Genomic DNA, 22,062 nt, shown 5'->3' with positions numbered 1-22,062 from the left:
TGACAAAGAGCAAAACATACTCAGGGGCACTCACAAAGAATAACATATATGAGAGAAGGTGACATACGTTATTCAAAATAAGGGATGCTTGAAGACGAATGAAAGCCCAACTACTAGATACTGCTAAATGCTGAAAGCACAACATGCTATCCTTCCTGCTTGAGCTTGGTGCAAAGGCTTTGGGGTTTTGTTGTTGAAAGAGGAATCCTGTAACAAGCTGTCATTTTGAGAGTGACATTGTGCTTCTTTCAGTCTTTTGGCTCTATCAGTAACTCACATTTATTCCACACACGATAGCTATTTCACTGCCTTTATCAGAAGTAGAAGAAAAACAAATCAATAAAGTAGAGAGGTGAGAAATCAAGACACAAAAAACTCTGTGATTATCTATATAACATTACGAATTTTCTTTGACTTAATCTGTCATCACAGCACAAGACTTGCCTGACTGATAGTTAAACCTTTCCCTGTCTTACTAGAGAGTTAAGAGGCATTAAATCCACTGGACAACTGATAAAGTCATACCTAGAAACAAGAATTGATTAAAGCAAAATAGCAGCATAACAGTGATCTTCAGCATCAAAATGGCAAACATTTGGAAACAATGCCTACTGATTACCCTTTGCCACTGACATTACTCAAGGATGAAAACACAATATACACACAGTGATTTAGCTGCATAATATCCAACAAAGATACAGACTTGCTTAAATTACTTTGACTTTAGTATCTTCAGAGTACATGTTTTATCATAAGATTTTTTTTTTACCATTTCAGGAAAATCTGGCAAAAGGGTCAAATTATACAGGTTTTCTGCAAAGTTAGGTAACTAACACAGGATACAATTATTAACTATTATTAATTTTATTGCAATATAATTGACATATATCATTTTAGTTTTCAGTATACAACATAATGATTTAATATTTTTAAGTATCAACTTTTTAAAAAATATTATGTAAGTTATATTTTGAAACACTATGTTCATTAATGTGTTTTTTGGTGAAGGACCTCCATCTGTTAATAAATGTAAAGCAATGCAATGGTTAATCTTTAAAAAATAAAAAAGCTACTCAACAAACACACTAACAAAAGTCCAAAAAAGTTTATAAACATAGAGAAAATAAAATATTTGTACTTTTTTAGATGAATAATTGGGCATATTGCTTTCCCTTATAGGTACATTGCCTTAAATGTGGCTGAAGAGAAGTGCACAGAGTGTAATATTTTTAAATGTAGCTAATGTATACTATAAAATTAAGTTTATACTCTTTCCTAAACTCATGGACACACTATATTATACAGTCCACATAAACCATGATCTTTAAATCTATAGGCTAATAAAGGAAGATGTGAATGCTGCTCTGTAGGGGCCACCGAGGTCTTTAAGTGAGAAAGCATCAGCAGGGTCCCACACAGGCTGCTGTTAGAGGAGGAACTGAGACATGAACCCACCCTGTGAATACTGTGGGGAACCTGAAGACTGTCCTCCTCGTGGGAAGTGGCTAACACTGGTTTCTCTTCTCTTTATCGGGGACATTTTTAAAAAATGTGGGAAAAGAGAGTTAGGAAACAACAAAAAACGTTTCATAGGAGTGTTTCTTTCAATCATTTAGAAAAAAAGGAAGAGCCTCATTGGGCATGCCAAAACTGTACTGCCAGGAAAAAGTTTCAGTCTTAGATTAAAACTAGAATTCTGAGCTTCTATTTTTCAGCATGTTAGAGGATTAGCTAACCTTGGCTTAGACCGAGCATTTTAAGGTATAGATTTGGAAACATGACAAAGGCTATGACCAATATTGCTAGAGAGTCCAAGGTTAAACTGGTAAAATAGAAAAATAAAGCCAACCATTATTAGGGCATTTTTTAAAAATTATGTGGTTTCATTTTTCAATTTCAATGAGTATTTTTCCAGAGTACAGGTATAAGCTATTCATATAAAATACATGTTCAGTGATCTCTAAAACTGTACTTTCTACCAAGCCTCCTAATTCAGAGTCACGTGGTTTATCCTAAAACAGTGTTAACACTGTGCCTGGACCTGTTTCATGTGTGTTTCAAAGAGTTGAACAGTTTGTGCCCATGGATTCTGGGAAATGCTGCTTTTACAAGTCAGTGCTATGGGACTTCTATAAATAAAAACACAAGTTACTAACAGAGAGGCTTTAAAGGACTTGCCTGAGCAGCCAGGAAACTAGACGTTATGGTTATTATGGCAACTCTCATAGACACTCTCATCCAAAACAGTGGAATTGTTTGCTAGGCCCACAGCCCTTGACACGGTGCCATTTGCAGGTATTTGCATATTTGCTTCCCACTAGATGAGCAGTACTCTGAACACTGAGATATTTTCTTAATTTCTCAATTGCTACATATACTAGCATATAGTAGATACGCAGATTTATTCTTTAAATGTATGAACACCACCACTAAATAGTGTACCATAAACACCTCACTTATTTACTTGGTAAACTCAACAGTTCAGAGTTCAGCAAAGCACCAGAAACTGTCTCCCATTACCACCTCCAAAAGCATCAGAAGATTAACAATTCTTAAGAGAATTCCTAAGGTCTCAAATAGTTAGTTTAGAAAAATAACCGAGGCATACACTCCTTAAGGGCAGGAACCTTTTTTCCTTTGCTTATCCTGATATTCTCAGGGCCTTTAAGGAGCATAATAAATGCTCAATAAAAATGTATTGGGTGAATGGCTACAGTAATGGTTATCTCTTTCCTAAATGCACAGAAGAATGAAAATAATAGAATTCAGAACAAGGATCTGGAGCTGCTATGAACGTGCACTGCTGTGATACATGCCTCCTGACACTATAGAATACCAGTAGGCCATAAAAAAGCATGATTAGGAATGCAAAAGCATGACAAGTTGGCATTATTTCTTTTTAGGGGCAAACAGATCTCAGTCCCTCCCTAGCCCTGTGCACCACTGCTGCACAGCACAATAATTTACATGTGCATTAAGGATCCCAAGTTAACATAAAAATTTAAAAGCCAATCAATGTCTAGAACATTAAAGAAAGCACAGAGGAATATGATACAGTAAAGGAAAATTCCCATAAATTGCTGTTTAAATTAAATACTGGGTGGGGAAGATGTTCTGAAATGAGTTCAGAAGACCATGTGTACTGCTTGTTCTGTGCTTGCAGATCTTTTCTCTATTTGTTGCCCATTCTGTGTGGGAAAAACAGAGTCAGACATTGGAGACACTGGAGTATTCCTTCCTTGCGTGCTTTCTAGCAGCAGCTTCCTTCTATGCTAACCACTCTCACTGAGCAGTCTCCCTTTCTGTCTCCAACTTGGCCCACCAAATTTAGATACCTCCATTACCTCCCCTTCCTCTTCAAGAATGCAGACACTTACAGCTGGTCAGCAGGAACCCTGACATCTATTGTTGACTCCTTAAACCTTTACCACTCCTGTTCAAACAGGTCCCTTGCTCAATTCTTTTTGAAAATACCAACTGATTACACTTTCAGTGTTCAATCAGAATTTCTTGATTGATACACTATAGTCCATCTTCCTTTGCATGAGACTTAGATCAAATATATTAGGCACAAGTCAATTATCAAAGCAAATTGTCCCTATTTCCACCTACCCCATTAAAGTACCCCAAAAGGCTCAAAACACAGCATGTGATCAGCAAGGCAAGCATTATCTAATTTCAACAATATCCCTGCTAGTGAACAAATCCAGACTGGCCTGTGTGACTTCCTCACATTGGCCAAGGCCACTTTAACCTTCCTGAAGGGATGGAAAATAATTGATGATGATTCTCCAAGTTATTTTGAAATATTTCCATGGAAAGAAACAGAGAAATGAACATGAGTAAGAAGAAACAAAGACAGTTTTAACAGAGAAATATAATGGATCTGGTTCAGCTAAATTTCAAGCAGATTACAGAGGAAGACCTTGTTCTTTTCTTTTCCTCTTCATTTTTTTTCATAATTAAAAAGAATAAAAGCTACAACAAATAACCATATTTGACTTCAGTTCAGTTCAGTAGCTCAGTCGTGTCTGACTTTTTGCGACCCCATGAATCACAGCACGCCAGGCCTCCCTGTCCATCACCAACACCCGGAGTTCACTCAGACTCATATCCATCGAGTCAGTGATGCCATCCAGCCATCTCATCCTCTGTCGTCCCCTTCTTCTCCTGCCCCCAATCCCTCCCAGCATCAGAGTTTTTTCCAAGGAGTCAACTCTTCGCATGAAGTGGCCAAAGTACTGGAGTTTCAGCTTTAGTATCATTCCTTCCAAAGAAATCCCAGGGCTGATCTCCTTCAGAATGGACTGGTTGGATCTCCTTGCAGTCCAAGGGACTCTCAAGAGTCTTCTCCAACACCACCATTCAAAAGCATCAATTCTTCAGCACTCAGCCTTCTTCACAGTCCAACTCTCACATCCATACATGACCGCTGGAAAAACCATAGCCTTGACTAGATGGACCTTTGTTGGCAAAGTAATGTCTCTGCTTTTGAATATACTATCTAGGTTGGTCATAACTTTCCTTCCAAGGAGTAAGCGTCTTTTCATTTCATGGCTGCAGTCACCACTGCAGTGATTTTGGAGCCCAGAAAAATAAAGTCTGACATTGTTTCCACTGTTTCCCCATCTATTTCCAATGAAGTGATGGGACCAGATGCCATGATGTTCGTCTTCTGAATGTTGAGTTTTAAGCCAACTTTTTTACTCTCCTCTTTCACCTTCATCAAGAGGCTCTTTAGCTCCTCTTCACTCTCTGCCATAAGGGTGGTGTCATCTGCATATCTGAAGTTATTGAGATTTCTCCCGGCAGTCTTGATTCCAGCTTGTGCTTCTTCCAGCCCAGCGTTTCTCATGATGTACTCTGCATAGAAGTTAAATAAGCAGGGTGACAATATACAGCCTTGACATACTCCTTTTCCTATTTGGAACCAGTCTGTTGTTCCATGTCCAGTTCTAACTGTTGCTTCCTCACCTGCATACAAATTTCTCAAGAGGCAGGTCAGGTGGTCTTGTATTTCCATCTCTTTCAGAATTTTCCACAGTTTATTGTGATCCACACAGTCAAAGGCTTTGGCGTACTCAATAAAGCAGAAATAGATGTTTTTCTGGAACTCTCATATTTGACTTACTAGAACATAAATACTAGTTTCAAATATAAGTACTAAGCCAGACTTTGCCGACAAAGGTCTGTATAGTCAAAGCTATGATTTTTCTACTAGTCATGTACGGGTGTGAGAGCTGGACCATAAAGAAAGCTGGTCATTGAAGAATTGACGCTTTTGAACTGTGGTGTTGGAAAAGACTCTTGAGAGTCCCTTGAACTGCAAGGAGATCCAACCAGTTAATCCTAAAGAAAATCAATCCTGAATATTCATTGGAAGGCCTGAGGCTGAAGCTGAAGCTCCAATACTTTGACCACTTGACACAAAAAGCTGAGTCATTAGAAAAGACTCTGATGCTGGACAAGATTGAAGGCGGGAAGAGAAGGGGACGACAGAGGATGAGATGACTGGATGGCATCACCGACTCCATGGGCATGAGTTTGAGCAAGCTCTGAGGGTTGGTGTTGGACAGGGAAGCCTGGAGTGCTGTAGTCCATGGGGTTGCAAAGAGTGGAATACGACTGAGCAACTAAACTGAACTAAGCCAGACATAAGTTACACTATACTAAAAAAAAAAAAAGAAAAAAGAAAAAAAACAATACAGTAAAATTCACACTCTACAGGCTTATGGAGTCTTTTGAGATCTTCACCTAGAGCACTGTTTCTCAAGACTTTTTTTTTTTTCATTTTGCCCTTGTTTAATGAGTTTTCTTTACAATGTTATCTTTAATGGGGTGCTCCATGAAATTTTAATGCCACAGATATACTGCATGTCTGTTTATGTACTATATTAATACTTCATAAAAGTAGTACAATTTTTTTTTTTTTTTACTTTTTTGCTTCTGAGAATGAATTTTTGCCCCTTGGCGAGCAGTGAGAATGGCTAATCTAGAGGTTATATCTGTTTATCCCAAATCTTTCAACCCACTAGTTATTACTTAGCATTGCATGGGGTTAGGGTTTTAAATTTTTAGCTTGAAGTTTTTCAGTGAGTTAAAATGCAAACTCATAGACTATGTTGAGCCATTTATACCTTAATGTGAGTAGAAGAACAGAAAGCCAAAATATACAATGGAGAAAAGACAATCCCTTTAACAAGTGTTGTTGGGAAAACTGGTCAACCATCTGGAAAAGAATGAAACTAGAAAACTTTCTAATACCATACACAAAAACAAACTCAAAATGGATTAAAGGTCTAAATGTTAAGACCAGAAACTATAAAACTTAGAGGAAAACATAGGCAAAACACTCTCTGATATAAATAACAGCAAGATTCTCTATGACCCACCTCCCAGAATAATGTTGAACTAAACACAAAAATATACAAACGGGACCTAATTAAACTTAAAACCTTTTGCACAATGCAGGAAGGTATAAAGCAAGGTGTAAAGGCAGCCTTCAGAATGGGAGAAAATAATAGCAAATGAAACAACTGACAAAGAATTAATCTCCAAAATACACAAGCAGCAGCTCAATACAAGAAAAATAAATGACCCAATCAAAGAAATGGGCTGAAGAACTAAACAGACATTTCTCCAAAGAAGACATACAGATGGCCAACAAACATGAAAAGATGCTCAACATTGTTCATTAACAAAGAAATGCAAATCAAAACCACAATGAGGTACCATCTCACGCAGGTCAGAATGGCCACCATCAAAAAGTCTACAAACAATAAATGCTGGAGAGGGTGTGAAGAAAAGGGAACCCTCCTACACTGCTGGTGGGAATGCAAACTAGTACAGCCACTATGGAGAACAGTGTGGAGATTCCTTAAAAAACCTGAAATAGACTGCCATACAACCCAGTAATCCCACTTCTGGGCATACACACTGAGGAAACCGGAATTGAAAGAGACACGTGTACCCCCATGTTCGCTGCAGCACGGTTTACAATAGCCAGGACATGGAAGCAACCTAGATGTCCACCAGCAGATGAATGGATAAGGAAGTTGTGGTAAATACACACAATGGAACATTACTCAACTATAAAAAAGAACACATTTGAGTCAGTTCTAATGAGGTAGATGAAACTGAAGCCTATTATATAGAGTGGAGTAAGCCAGAAAGAGAAACACCAATGCAGTATATCAACACATCTATATGGAATTTAGAAAGACGGTAACGATGACCTTACATGCAAGACAACAAAAGAGACACAGATGTAAAGAACAGACTTTTGGACTATGTGGGAAAAGGCAAGGGTGGGACGATATGAGAGAATAGCATTGAAACATGTATATTACTGTATGTAAAATGGATGACCCGTGCAGGTTCGATGCATGAAGCAGGGCACTCAAAGCTGATGGCTCTGGGACAACCCAGAGGGATGGGGTAGGGAGGGTTGTGGGTGGGGTGTTCAGTATTGGGGGACACCTGTACACCCGTGGCTGATTCATGTCAATGCATGGTGAAAACCAACACCATATTATAAAGTAATTAGCCTTCAACTAAAAAAAAACTGAAAAAAAAAAAAAAAGAAAAGCAGAAAGCCAGTCTGGTAGGTGAATGTAAGGGTCCTCCCTTACTGGAGCAGGGGGGCAGGGGTGTGGAGTCGGGGAGAGGAGGGGAGATAGAGAGCCTCTGGTGCCAGAATGCCTGTGTCACCACTGAGCTTCAGTGCAGTCCTGTTGAACATGTTGATGTGAAATAAGGACTGTAAGAAGAGATGCGAGCTTCCATTCATGATAAACAAGAAATCTTAGTCATAGCCACCTTAGTGACTGTCACCTTATTGATTAATGTGTAAACATTAGGTTTCCTGCCTGACAAGAATTTTCTCTTTGGTCCCATTCAGGCCTGTTTGCATATTTCCCAACTGCTACGTGGCCAGGAACAAGAAAGTTTGTGTAACGTTCCAAGGAAACCTCTTGACACCATGGCTCATTTTAACCCAGGTATGAATAGCAGACAGAGATGAATTCACAAATACTTCTTTCAGATGCACTGTCAAATATAACTTTTCACTCCCAGAGGCCAAAATGGTCTTAACCATTGAAGTAATTATAGCTCACAACTATAATTTAGAGTGAGGTCTGGTTGACTCCACATTCACACAGGAAAATAATTCACTCGTCTTGTTGGAGCACTGCAGTAAATAACTATATAAAACCTATATAGTTTCAGCAACCCTAGACAGTATGGTGAATCGAAATAGAAATCAATGGTTGATAGTTTAATAAGAAAACAATAATAATTATCTACCATTTATTGGTTGCCAACTTCAATGCTAAAATGCTATACTCGATCCTTTATAAATACTACCGATTTAATTCCTCCAGCAATCCTATGAGATAAACATTTGTATTGTCATTTTCAGAGAAAATGAGTTCAGAAAGGATGGATGATTTTCCTTGAACCATTTACCAAGTGAGGGAAGAAGTCAAACTTCTGCCATCTGAAGCTCATGTTTTGCTACTTTAGCCACAGTGAAATTATCTCAGTGAAATGACAGAAAGATTCATGTCTGCAAACTTAATATCCAATCAAATGGAGGAATCTTGAGCAAGTGAAGAGGTAATAAATATGCTGTATAGTATGTTTTGAGATTTTGCATGTGAGAAGCTACTCGTGCAGATGATTTCAAATGAAGTATCATTTTTAAAAAAATAAATGTCTTTAAGACAGGTATTGGTTAGAATTTTCTGACTTTGAGGGTTGTAAAACATATACTTGTGTATATGTTTACCCTTGTAAATGACAAACAAAACGGCGGCTATTTCACAGAAGCACAGGTACACTTCCCAGAGGCTGGGACTATTGTCCTAAATTGTCTGTATCACCCATTCCCTATTCATGGCATGGGACCTTATGATTTGAAAGGACTGGCCATGTGAAAGGATGGTCCTTGTTTAAAATTTCCAGCATACTTTACATTTTGTATTAGAGTCTCTGACAAGACAGGATAATGAAAACTAGAAAGGCAGAAGTGGAATTGCAAAAAAACAGTCAGGCTCTAAGAAATCATTTTATGAAGGAGGATACACAGTGGTTAGGAGCCATGTTAATGAGCCAGAACTCAAACTTAGGTCTCCTAATTCCTAGACCAGTAATTTTTCATAACAGTACAATGTTACCAAGTAGAATAATAAATAGGCTTGAAATTATAGCAAAAATTGACCTAAATATACATCATCAATTATAAGCTTCTCCATGCAGACTGACGTAATTAAATATTTTAAACAAATGAACAACAAAGGAGAAATATAATTTATCTTTTAAACTACTAACATGATTATGCTTACTATGTACCAAATGGATAATCAAACATCCCTATATAGTGATAGTATGAGTAGCTCCAAAATAAAGGCTGAAATTGTTCTCACATGTGAAGTAATGTGTGCAACTGGTCAAAGTATAACCACTGCAATAAAAGATGTTTTCACTTAATTTCCTGGAGATTTCAGATGTTTGTTTAGCCTTTATTAACTGGAAAATTCCTCTACTCATTGTACACTTACTGACATATTCTATTAGGAAAATGTTTGTTTCCCAAAGAAATAATCCAAGCCACAAAATTCAGCCAGTATTTCACAATATTAACTTGACAATAAAGTATTTTATCAATAAAACATTTTTTAAATGTTTATGTAGCCACCAATGAAATTCTTACTAATTTAGAGTTTAGAAATTCTTACTAACTTAATTATGCTCCTCTGAGAAAGCTTCCTATATCAGATCTTTGAAAGATTTTACTAGATTTCCCTTAAGACTAATGCATGCAAATGCTATATTTTAAAATATACTGTATAAGATATAATTATGAACATTACTAAACAGATGCAGCATGCAAACTTTACCTTTTCAATGTTCTGTTACTTAAAACTAATTTTATAGCTGAGAATCTAGGCATTTTCTATATATTTTAAACATTAATAAAATAATCATGTAGAATCATCCCTTTCTAGAAGACTCATCATAGCATTTTAACAACATATGGAAGTCCAGTATATTTTTAAGCCAGAAGTCATGTTAGCACTTAGTTCATGAAGATTCTGTTGTCTATAATAACTACTGATTAAACCCCCAAATGTTGTGCTTATCTTAATAGAAGGAAAAACATACAGTTACGTGAGTCGTGAGTGCCTCCTTAACTTAGACACACATTTACAACACTATTCTAAATTGCCAAACCTCATCATCCCAAATCCTAGGATGACAGATAATACTAATCATGGCATTGCTCAGCACTGTATGAAATCTGTACCAATCTGGAAAATTACAGCTAAAACCAAGTATACTTCCATATGTATTGCCTATCACTTTCAAACAAAAACACCATTTGTAAGTCTTGTTACTTACCTAGAAGCATGTTTCTCAGCAGTAGTCAATTCAGCCAGTCTGCAAACTCTGTATAATAAAGGTATCAAGAGCTGAGCAGTATGTTAATCTGCCACAGGTTTTATTACAGTGAGAGCGGGAGCCCTCACAAACTCTTCCTTGTATCCTAAGCCTGCTGGAGTACTGGACTGACTCCACTCACTCGCCGTGGACCTTGGTGGAAACTTAACAAACAATGCAGAGACTGTCAGTAGATGCTGCGTCCTCAGCCCACAGAGCCAAAAAAAATTATGGAAAAGTAGGTTATTTCACTGGAGTTGGAGATATAAATTTTGAATTGATCATGCTGTTTCTTTAAAATTCTGAGGAGCTTTTTCTACTAAATTAACAAATGAAACAAGTGAAACTCATGCAAACAAGCTTATAAAATCATATTTAAAAAATCGAACTACCCAATTTTCCCCCGATGCTTTTTTTTAATTTAAAATACATTTAACTCTAAACTAAAAAGAAATTCAGAAGGCAAAATAAGCTCTGTATAATATACATGTTTTTAGGGAAGACTGTGTATTAAAATTATATCACTCATCAAGAATCAGAGAATGCAAATATTTTTATTATTTGGTGTTATGAGCTTGAGCGTCCAATGAGATTTCAGTTTCACAAAGGATTGTTTGTTTGATTCCAATACAAAGATAATTATTTCTGAAATAGGTTTCTCTTGAGAGAACAAACCTTACAGTTTTAAAGCAATAAGGATATTGCAGTGCATATTTAACAAAGGAATATCTCATTTCTTTCTATGTTTCTACTGGCTGTGAATTAACAATTTAAAAGGAGAAAAATCTATGTGACCTCAAAGGAAGAATACACTGCACTCCAGCTAACACTAAAGCCAGTAAGTTGAATGTGATTTCTGAGACTATGCTTTTTGAAGTAGAAAATAAAATGATACATCCAAATATTACACATTTTAGCAATTATCTTTAAATTATCCTGCAGCAGATATTTCTTTTTACATATTATAATGACAGTGGACAGAAATTAAACTATGTATACCTTCCTGGGATCCAGATCCTTGAGCAGTAAAGTTTTCCTGGTATTCATTCATGTTTCTGTATTTCCCTATTAAAGATAATTTTGGGATTCAACTTTTACATGATCAGATACTTTTATTTTGATTAAAATAGGCTGAAAAGTTTAAGAAAAATGAGCGTCAGAGAAAGAGGTAAATAGGAAACAAATCTAGGAACAAAGAGGACGAAAGGAGAGGTGGTCAAGGATGATGGTGACACAACAGACCAACATCTGGGGTTCTTCGGTCATTGTAGAATGTAGGCCTTGCATATATCAAATATATATATTTGGATGTAGTGACCTGAAGGATTATGCATAGAAATTCTCATATGGGGTAAACCAAGTTTCAAGAGGGACAGGTGTACGCATGTGTGTATGTTTATACTAATAAATGTTTTTCTGTAAATGTGGAAGGAAGCCTCTCTCCCTGCCCTTGACACCCCATTCACTTTTACCGAGTGGCTGTCACACTTGAGCGACTTCAGAATCCCCTGAAGGGCTTGTTAAAACAGACTGCTTGGCCCAAGCCCTAGAATTTCTGATTCAGTCTGTCTAGGGTGGGGCCTGAGAATTTATATTATAGCACATTCTCAGGCGATGCTGAAGTTTCTGGTCCTGGGACCACACTTTGAGAACCATTGCTTTAGCTCATTATGTTATCCTATAATCTAGCATGAAGACATTTCCAGTGTGAATTGCTTATTACTATATTACATAGATTCCAAGGGCTTCTTCACCCGCACATTTTCACAGCTCTGAATCAGGTTGTGTCTATAATTAATCACAACTTACAGAAGCTATGCAGAGGGCAGCACCCACAACACGCAGTGTCAGTGTCTGCACGGACTTGGTCACAGCTGTTCATACTGTCTCTTCAGTTGAGTGATATCATTTTTGAATGATATCAAATGTTGAGTTTGCCATTTAAAAATAATTTTTTAAACCAATGCTTTAAAAAGCACACTATAATTTTAAAAATAAGTCACTGCATACAAAGATGAAATACAAACAGGTGTGGTGTGTGTATTTGTTGTTGGTGAAGCAGATGTTAATTACTGGAGAAATGACAGCAACTTCAGACTTTCTTGGAAAGTAGCATTTATTCCATTAGAGGATATAAGAATGGTAATCACTAGTGGAAGAAACTATGGTACATGTGAAGTTTTGCCTATCACAGGCCCAGAAATGCAGCTGAAGCTAGACGGAATCACCAAATCCCTCTGAACAGAAATTTAAATGTGATTTGCTAGTGTGAATAATTCACAGGTCCAGAGGGAATCTCTTTAAAGCTCTGCATCATAGTTTATTGACAGTTGTTGTTGCTGGGGGCTCCCATGGGACCAAGCTATGGAAGCTGATCCTCTCAGATGAGCTGAAGCCCGCTCACCAAAAGAGGGAGTGGCCCTCCTTGAGCCCAGTCTCTGACACAGGGCTGTCTCCCTCTAAAAGGACCCACCAGCGCTCTAAGTCAGATGCCACCACCAGCATAAATCTCAGCAGCAACCTGAAACGAACAGCCAGCCACCCTAAAGTGGAGAATGAGGATGAGGAGCTCTCCTCCAGCATCGAGAGTATTGATAATTCATTCAGTTCCCCCATCAGACTGGCTCCTGAGCGAGAATTCATCAAGTCCCTGATGGTGATTGGCAAGTGGAGGGCCACGCTCCCCACCAAGGAGCAGAAGACACAGCAGAGGATCTCAGAGCTCTCCCTGCTCAACCACAAGCTCCCCGCCCGAGTCTGGCTGCCCACTGCTGACTTTGACCACCACATGGTCTGCGTGCCCCACACCCAGGCTGTCGTCCTCAACTCTAAGGACAAGGCTCCCCACCTGATCTATGTGGAGGTCCTCGAATGTGAAAACTTCGACACCACAGATCTAGGGTCCCCGCCCAGATCCCCGAGAACCGAATTCGAAGCACCCAATCTGTAGAGAACCTGCCCAAATGAGGCATCACCCACGAGCAGCGGGCAGGCAGCTTCAGCACTGTGCCCAACTATGACAACGATGACGAGGCCTGGCCGGTGGATGACATAGGTGAGCTTCAGGTGGAGCTCCCTGAAGTGCACACCAACAGCTGTGACATCTCCCAGTTCTCCGTGGACAGCATCACCAGCCAGGAAAGCAAGGAGTCTGTGTTCATTGCAGCAGGTAAAATCCGACGGCGCCTTTGGGAGCAGCTGGCTCACACCCCCACAGCCTTCAAACGAGACCCAGAAGACCGTTCTGCAGTTGCTCTCAAAGAGCCCTGGCAGGAGAAAGTGTGGTGCATTAGAGAGGGTTCCCCCTATGGCCTTCTCCCCAACTGGAGGCTCCTGTCAGTCATTGTCAAGTGTGGGGATGACCTTCGGCAGGAGCTGTTGGCCTTCCAGGTGTTAAAAGCAACTGCAGTCCATTTGGGAACAGGAGCGAGTAGCCCTGTGGATCAAGCCGTATAAGATTCTTGTGATTTTGGCCGACAGCAGCATGACTGAACCAGTGGGTCAAGGCTGCATCCATACACCAGGTGAGGAAGCAGTCACAGCTCTCCCTGCCTGATTACTTCTTCCAGGAGCATGGCAGTTACACCACAGAGGCATTCCTCAGATCCCAGCGCAATTCTGTGCAGAGTTGGACTGGCTACTGCTTGGTCTGCTACCTGCTACAGGTCAAAGACAGACACAATGGGAACATCCTGTTGGATGCAGAAGGCCACATCATCCACGTCGACTTTGGCTTCATCCTATCCAGCTCACTCTGAAACCTGGGCTTTGAGACATCGGCCTTTAAGCTGACCACAGGGTTTGTGGATGTGATGGGCGGCCTGGATGGCAACATGTTCAACTATTACAAGATGTTGATGCTGCAGGGGCTGATCGCAGCTCGGAAACACAGGGCTAAGGTGGTGCAGATCGTAGAGATCATGCAGCAAGGTTCTCAGCTTCCTTGCTTCCATGGTTTCAGCACCATCCGCAACCTCAAGGAGAGGTTCCACGTGAGCATGACTGAGGAGCAGCTCCAGCTGCTGGTGGAGCAGATGCTGGACGGCGGCATGCGGTCTATTACCACCAAACTCTATGACAGCTTCCAGTGCCTCATCAATAGCATCATGTGACATCCTCCTCCTCAGGCTCCTGCGCGAATAGGGGTGGGGGGTTCAGGGGACCCTCCCTGGGAAGGCCCTTGGAGAAACCCTAAGCCAGGAAGGCCCACCCACCTGGCCATCCACCAAGGGAAATGGAAGGCAAGACATACAAAGGCTCATGTGGTAACAGTAGAGCTTGCCAGGGCGGGTGGGGAGAGCCAGCTGTGGGGTCCAGACTGATTGGGGCTTCCTTGCCACCACCCCAGCTGTGTCAGTATTACCACCTGATGGACTCCAGGACTCACTGCCCTCGAGAGGACAGAAGTGATAAATGTGGGGGACGCTGGGGCCTCACTTCTCCCCACCAGGGTCCGAGAGGATCTTTCCACAGGCCATCTCTGCATGTAATCTGGGTCCCAGGAAGGAGAAGAGAGTAGGTTCTTGGTACTTAGGACTTGATCCTGTGGCTGGCCTTTGGCCATGCTGCTGCCTGACTGTCCCCTCCAAGGGACTGAGCCCTAGCCCGAGTTCTCCTGGGTAGGTGGGCTTTGGCATAGGGTCCTGCACTTGCTGAGGTCCCCCATCCCAGAAGTGAGGAAGGGAATGATCATGGCCCCTCTAGTCTGAGGATACTGGCCTAGCCTCGGGGAATCCCTTGTCCTGATCCTTTCCCCACACCCAGGGAGATAGCTCTCAATTTTTTATTTTTAATTCTTGTTTGAAATAAAGTCCTTAGTTATTAAAAAAATTTTTTTTCTTTCCTAGTGATGTGTAAAGTAATGATGTGAATGGACAATCTGGACTTGCGTGGTGGTCCAGTAGGTAAGACTCCATGCTTCCACTGCAGGAGACACGGGTTCCATTTGCAGTTGGGGAAATTCCACATGCCAAGGAGTACAGTCAAAAAAAATTAAGAAAATCTGAGGTTTGATAACATGTGATATTATTTGGAAATAAAACAATTACTCTTGGGAGAAGCTATGTACAAATTAATGAAAAATAAGTTGATTTAAAGCAGGTTTTTGTTGTTGTTATTCAAAATGTGGTGTGGAAAAACCTAAAGAACCACCCAGGATGTCTGCTAAAAACACATATATCTGGGACTACCAGAGATCCACTGACTCAAATATCTTTGGTCTGAAGACTGACCATTTCACCTCTAAGTAAACAGCAATTTAATAAGAATAGCAATACTGGAGGACTCTTAAATGTTTGTGGTAATAATGTATTTCTGAAAAGCAAGCAAGCTACCTTTGATTCTAAATCAATTACAATAAACCTTGGGTATTGCCTAAATGAGTAAAGCTACGTATGGATGCCTCTGTGACAGTTTATCCCCACAGGAACTTTTAAAAACTGAAACACTAAACTGCATACGTATCTCAATGGTCCTTTGTGAAGGCAGAAGAGAAAAAGCCAGAAGCAAAGGTGCATGCTCATCTGACCAGACACAAAGCAAGTGATGCTTGATAGGAGGGCAAGATACCAAGAAGGATGAATATGCAGCAGTAGCACATCCCCAATAAGACTCCAACCTCTGGCCCAGTACTGAGTGGGGTATCTCTATAAGCCTCCAGTGGTGTGAAGCATTTGAAAGAAATGATAAAATAACCAGGATGAAAATGACCAGCTGTTACGTTGCCAGTTTTAAAGCTGGTCACTAGTTGTAAAACTAGTCACTGTAAAGTGACCAGTTGTAAAGATAGTGGAGGTGATGGAATCACAGTTGAGCTATATCAAATTCTCATGCTGTGAAAGTGCTGCACTCAATATGCCAGCAAATTTGGAAAACTCAGCAATGGTCTCAGGACTGGAAAAGGTCAGTTTTCATTCCAATCTCAAAAAAAGGCAATGCCAAAGAATGTTCAAACTACTGTACAATTGCACTAATCTCACATGCTAATAAAGTAAAGCTCAAAATTCTCCAAGTCAGGCTTCAGTAGTTCATGAACAGAGAACCTCCAAATGTTTAAGCTGGATTAAGAGAAGGCAGAGGAGCCAGAGATCAATTTGCCAACATCCGATGGATCATTGAAAAAGCAAGAGAGTTCAGAAAAATGTCTATTTCTGATTTATTGATTAGGCCAAAGCCTTTGTGTGGATCACAAAAAACTGGAAAATTCTTAAAGAGATGGGAATACCAGACCACCTTACCCACCTCCTAAGAAATCTGTATGCAGGTCAAGAAGCAACAGTTAGAACCTGACATGGAACAACAGACTGGTTCCAAATTGGGAAGGATACATCAAGGATGTATGTTGTCACCCTGCTTATTTAACTTATATGCAGAGTACATCATGAGAAATGCCAGGCTAGATGAAGCACAAGCTGGAATCAAGATTGCTGGGAGAAATATTAATAACCTCAGATATGCAGATGACACCACCTTTACAGCAGAAAGCAAAGAGGAACTAAAAAGCCTCTTGATGGCGAAACAGGAGAGTGAAAAAGTTGGCTTAAAACTCAACATTCAGAAAACCAAGGTCATGGCATCTGGTCCCATCACTTCATGGCAAATAGATGGGGAAACAATGGAAATGGTGAGAGACTTTATTTTGGGGGGCTCCAAAATCACTGCAGACGGTGACTATAGTCATGAAATTAAAAGACGCTTGCTCTTTGGAAGAAAAGCTAGGACCAACCTAGACAGCATATTAAAAAGCAGAGACATTACTTTGCTGACAAAGGTCCATCTAGTCAAAGCTATGGTTTTTCCAGTAGTCATGTATGGATGTGAGAGTTTGACTATAAAGAAAGCTGAGCACTGAAGAAAAGATGTTTTTGAACTGTGTTGTTGGAGAAGACTCTTGAGAGGCCCTTGGACTGCAAGAAGATCCAACCAGTCCATCCTAAAGGAAATCAGTCCTGAATATTCACTGGAAGGATTGATGCTGAGGCTGAAAGTCCAATATTTTGGCCACCTTATACAAAGAACTGACTCATTGCAGAAGACCCTGATGCTGGGAAAGATTTAAGACAGGAGGAGAAGGGGAAGACAGAGGATGAGATGGTTGGATGGCATCACCGACTCGATGGATGTGAGTTTGAGCAAGCTCCAGGAGTTGGTGATGGACAGGGTAGCCTGTCATGCTGCAGTCCATGCAGTCACAATGAGCTGGACATGACTGAGCAACTGAACTGAACTGAACTGAAAGTTGCCCAATATCAGTGAGTCTGTTTCCTTAATAAAAGAATAAAGGTAAGGTTAGAATAGATTTCTATGGTCCATCCTAGCTCTAAAATTACATAACATTCAAAAGCATTTAAAAGGGTGTGGCTCTTTCATAGTTTTATTAGGAAAAAACCTTATAAAAGTGAATGACTGATGAACCCAAGATAAAAGACATTGTGATGGTTTGAATTATGTCTCTTCCCAGTCCTCCATTCATATTTGAAGATACTAATGCCCAATTTCTCAAAATGTGATCTTATTTGGAGGTAGATTCTTTCCAGAGGTAATCAAATTAAGATGAGGTTGCTAGGGTGGGCGTTCATCCACTATGTCAGGTGTATTTATAAAAACTGAGAAATTTGGATGCAGACTGATACGGAGGGAGACTTTGTAGAGACACAGGGAAAAGACAGCCATCTGCCAGCCAAGGAGAGGCGCCTGAAACACATACTTTCCTCTGAGCTCTCAGAAGGGAACCCACCCTTCTGACACCTTGAATTCAGAATTCTAGCCTCCAAGACTGTGACAGGATAAATTTTTGTTGTTTAAGCCATCTGGTTTGTAGTACTTTATTACAGCAGGTTTAGCAAAACAAATTGGCACTGTTACTAGGTCCTTGTTACTAGGTACTTAGCATGTTACCTGTTACTAGGTACTTAGCATGTTACCTGTTACTAGGTACTTAGCATGCTAAGTACATGCTAACTTTTCAGAAGTCTGAGTAGTAGTTGGGTGCTATTTTTTGAAAGTTAGAACTCAGATGTTTTATATTTGTTCTTGTTTAATGTTTCTTTAATCAGGTTGGTTGTGCATTTGTCTATTTAAGTAAATTTTAAGTAGCTGTTTTGTCTTTTTTTATATATACTTGCTTTACTCTATTCCACCAATATTTGCTTCTGTTTTTATTAATGTCTGCTTCCTAACATCTTTTGACTAATTTTGATACATGTTTTCTAGGTTTTAAGATGTATACATGCCTCATTTATTTTCAATTTTTGTTTTTTAATATGAAGTCCCATTTAGGAGTGCGATTTTTAATATTTTCCCTTCCATTAACTTTTAGATAATCTATCACGTTTAGTTTAGATTTTTCTCTTCTCTCTTTACTTGATGGTTAATAGGACCGAGAGATAGAAATAACATGTTATCTTTTATTCTAGCTTTATTATTAATTTAGCTTGGCCTTGGGCCAGTCACTCACCTTCCATGGGCTTCTGTGATATTGCCTGTGTGAGAATCAAACCAACTAAATATGATAATATTTGAGACCATAAATTGCTATACAAATTTAAGTCATTTAAGTCCATGTTTTAATTATTTTTGACCAACTCACTATTCACAAATAAATTAGGATAACCCTGGGGATATCAGAATTGCTTAACTTTATAGTTTTAACTTCATTTCTGCTTGTTGTATTAGTAATCATCTCTCAAATTGCCTGTAAGTTTATAATTTTATGGAAAAATAGCAAGAATTCACCTACTAGATCAGTTTTATTTATTTTTTTATATATTAGTTGATTAAGTTATTTGAAGGAGAGAAACCATTTTAAAAACTCACCTTCTGAAATAATCTGTCATTATCATTTAAGAGTGGGAACAAAACGAACTAGCATTATCTAAATTCAGTTATGTGTCAAGCACTTTTTTAGGTGTTTTGCATTCAATTCTTTAAACAACCATTGCACAGATGAAGATACTAGGAAAGCATAAGCAAACTGCCCAAAGTTATAAATCTTCTGATCCAGCCCTTCCCAGCTCCCTCCCTATAAAATGAGTCAATAAAGATAGCAGGGTTAAAGTTTTTATCTAAAAATTTTCAGAGAATGTAAATTAGTTCTTTTTTTAAAATTGAAAATATAGATCATGATTAAGTAAAAGTAAATGTGGTTTTAAAAGGCAGTGGTCCTTTTGTTTCTCTTTGAATCTTTTTTTCTTCAGAAGAGACTTTTATTTTTCCTTTTTGTTTCCTTTAGGGGAGAATGAAAGTATCTGAGAGCAATCATTTACTTTGAACTACACCATTACTTCAGAATTTTCTATCATGCTAAATATTAAGTTCATCTTATGTATTAATTCAAGAGTTCTTATATGTAGTATCTAAAATACATGTAAAATTCTTCAGTAGCATTCATTTGTAATATTTAGTTTTTTGCTTAAAACTACCTAAAGGCATTAACTACTATTATTTCTGATGAAATTATACTTAACTGAGGAAAAACTGTAGCCTAATCAGCTTTGCAATTTTCTACAAGTACAGTTCTCTGTAGATAAAAGATCATTACTACTAACTAGACTGGCACTGATTTGAAAAGAGGGAACATTTACAGAATTATATGAGTTCTGAGTATCAGAACCCAGAATGTTCCCAGAAAAGAGAAATAGAGAATAAGAAGAAATGATTAAAATTGCTGTATTAATGAAGATGTTCATTACATTATATATAAGCACAAACATATAGAAACAGTCTTAAAGCTCAATAGCAGAGGAGTGGTTGTGTTGATAGTGGGAAATATTACAAAATATATTCAGTGACATAGGAAAATGTTCACTATATAACAAGTGGGAGAAAATATGTAGAACTGGATGTACAGTAGATGTCACACATGTAAATAAAAAAGCATATTGCACATGCATATGAATGTATATGTGCATATCTACAGAAACACATCTAGAAGAAAATACCCCAAAATATGTTAAATACTGCAGGTTTATTGAAAATTTTACTTTTTTTTTTCTGTATTGTTACATTTTTGTACTAAACTGAAAGAAAAAAAAAAAAAAAACCCTTCATCTTAAACATTACAGTGGCAGGGATTTCACTACAAAAAAGAAAATGTATATAATTTCTAAAAATAGGGAGGCAGAACTAGCTAATTTAGATAATCTCTCTTTAAAAATTTATAGTAAGTTAATGTCAAGAACTAGTTACGTTCTCAAGTTCCTTTTGGGTCTTAATAATCCTCTGATTCAACTGGAGTAAGGGCAAGCACAGGACTAAACACAGGCAGGAGGCTCTCCTTGATCACTGTAACAGTGCAAATGCATAGTAATTGGAGTGAAATAAGCAAGAGAAAAGGGAATGAGGGTAATGGTAATACAATATTTATAAGAGGCTTGAGCCATCAATTCCCAGAACTCCCCAGTGATTTAATCTCTTGGTCTGTAGTATCTGCATCCATATAGATGAGTGTCAAGAGCCTGCAGAGAGGTGATGGCAGGAATCCAGCCCACGGATAGTATGTAAGAATCACTTACGTACATGATTTCTTCCAAGGCATTAAATCTTTTTAACTACTATAGTAGCATTGCTATTTTTACTCCAGTGTTTAACTTATGAAGGGAATGATTTATATGCCCTTAGATAACATGGCTCTCATTAAACTATTTATTCTCTATCAATGTCAACAGAAGACTTCCATGACAATATAGTGACATATAATAGTTAACATGGTTCAGACATATCAGATCTCTGCACAACTGGAAACATCAAAAGAACTATGATATCATCAATGATGCTACCAGACAGAGCACCTGCTCCCCTCTCACATTAGACAGCAGATGTTCAAATAATACCACATAGATTTTCTTAAGCTGTATCCTGAGATCTGTCAAGGTTTTCACCATGGTTAAATCAGAAATGTCACAACTTTTTCTTTTCATTAAAAAAAATTCTCTACCTACCTAATAGGTGCCCACCCTACATAGCTTATTTTTATGTAAAGGCAGCTTGTCCTCTTAGAGGTGGGGTTTGCCTGCTGCTGCTGCTGCTGCTAAGTCGCTTCAGTTGTGTCCAACTCTATGTGACCCCACAGATGGCAGCCCACCAGGCTCTGCCATCCCTGGGATTCTCCAGGCAAGAACACTGGAGTGGGTTGCCATTTCCTTCTCCGATGCATGAAAGTGAAAAGTGAAAGTGAAGACGCTCAAGTGAAAAGTGAAAGTGAAGACGCTCAGTTCTATCCGACTCTTTGCGACCCCATGGACTTCGGCCTACCAAGCTCCTCCATCCATGGGGTTTGCCTAGGGCAACAAAATGCTCTGTGACTGTTGAGCCCATGTGAGTGATCACCAGCTGGGAACAATGCACTTTTTCTAGTGTACCTACAGCATATATTTGGAAAGAGATGGACAAGACCATAAAACTTTGGACAAGTTGGACAATTTTGAAATGAGATGATTGTTCAGCAAACAAAAAATGTTTGGGTACATCTAACTTCAGGAGATGAAACCCAAAGGGATTTTAAGGTCTGTTCTCCATAAACATAGAATATAAATACATAAATATCACCAATGTGCTTTGCTCTCTTTCAAGAGTTGCTTACAGTTAGTGTTTGGAAGAAAGTGAAGTCGCTCAGAGAAAGAA

At 38.9% G+C, this 22,062-nt stretch overlaps 1 protein-coding gene and 1 pseudogene across 7 annotated transcripts in view; one reads left to right on the top strand and one right to left on the bottom strand.

Annotated features, from left to right (window-relative positions):
* Positions 1 to 22,062, bottom strand: part of ZNF385B (zinc finger protein 385B) — a 366,359-nt gene that overhangs the window by 220,490 nt on the left and 123,807 nt on the right. The window contains exon 1 of one of the 7 annotated variants that reach the window (XM_015474700.3): positions 10,405 to 10,567. Within the exon in view, the coding sequence (XP_015330186.1) occupies positions 10,405 to 10,414 (10 nt within the window). The 5' untranslated portion in view covers positions 10,415 to 10,567. 7 annotated transcript variants of the gene reach the window in all.
* On the top strand, positions 12,503 to 14,555 carry LOC101906173 (phosphatidylinositol 4-kinase beta-like; annotated as a pseudogene).

Source organism: Bos taurus, chromosome 2 (assembly GCF_002263795.3).
Source record: "Bos taurus isolate L1 Dominette 01449 registration number 42190680 breed Hereford chromosome 2, ARS-UCD2.0, whole genome shotgun sequence".
Lineage (NCBI taxonomy): Eukaryota > Metazoa > Chordata > Mammalia > Artiodactyla > Bovidae > Bos > Bos taurus.
Note: the sequence above shows the minus strand (reverse complement) of the source record. Positions and strands in the feature narration are given on the sequence as shown.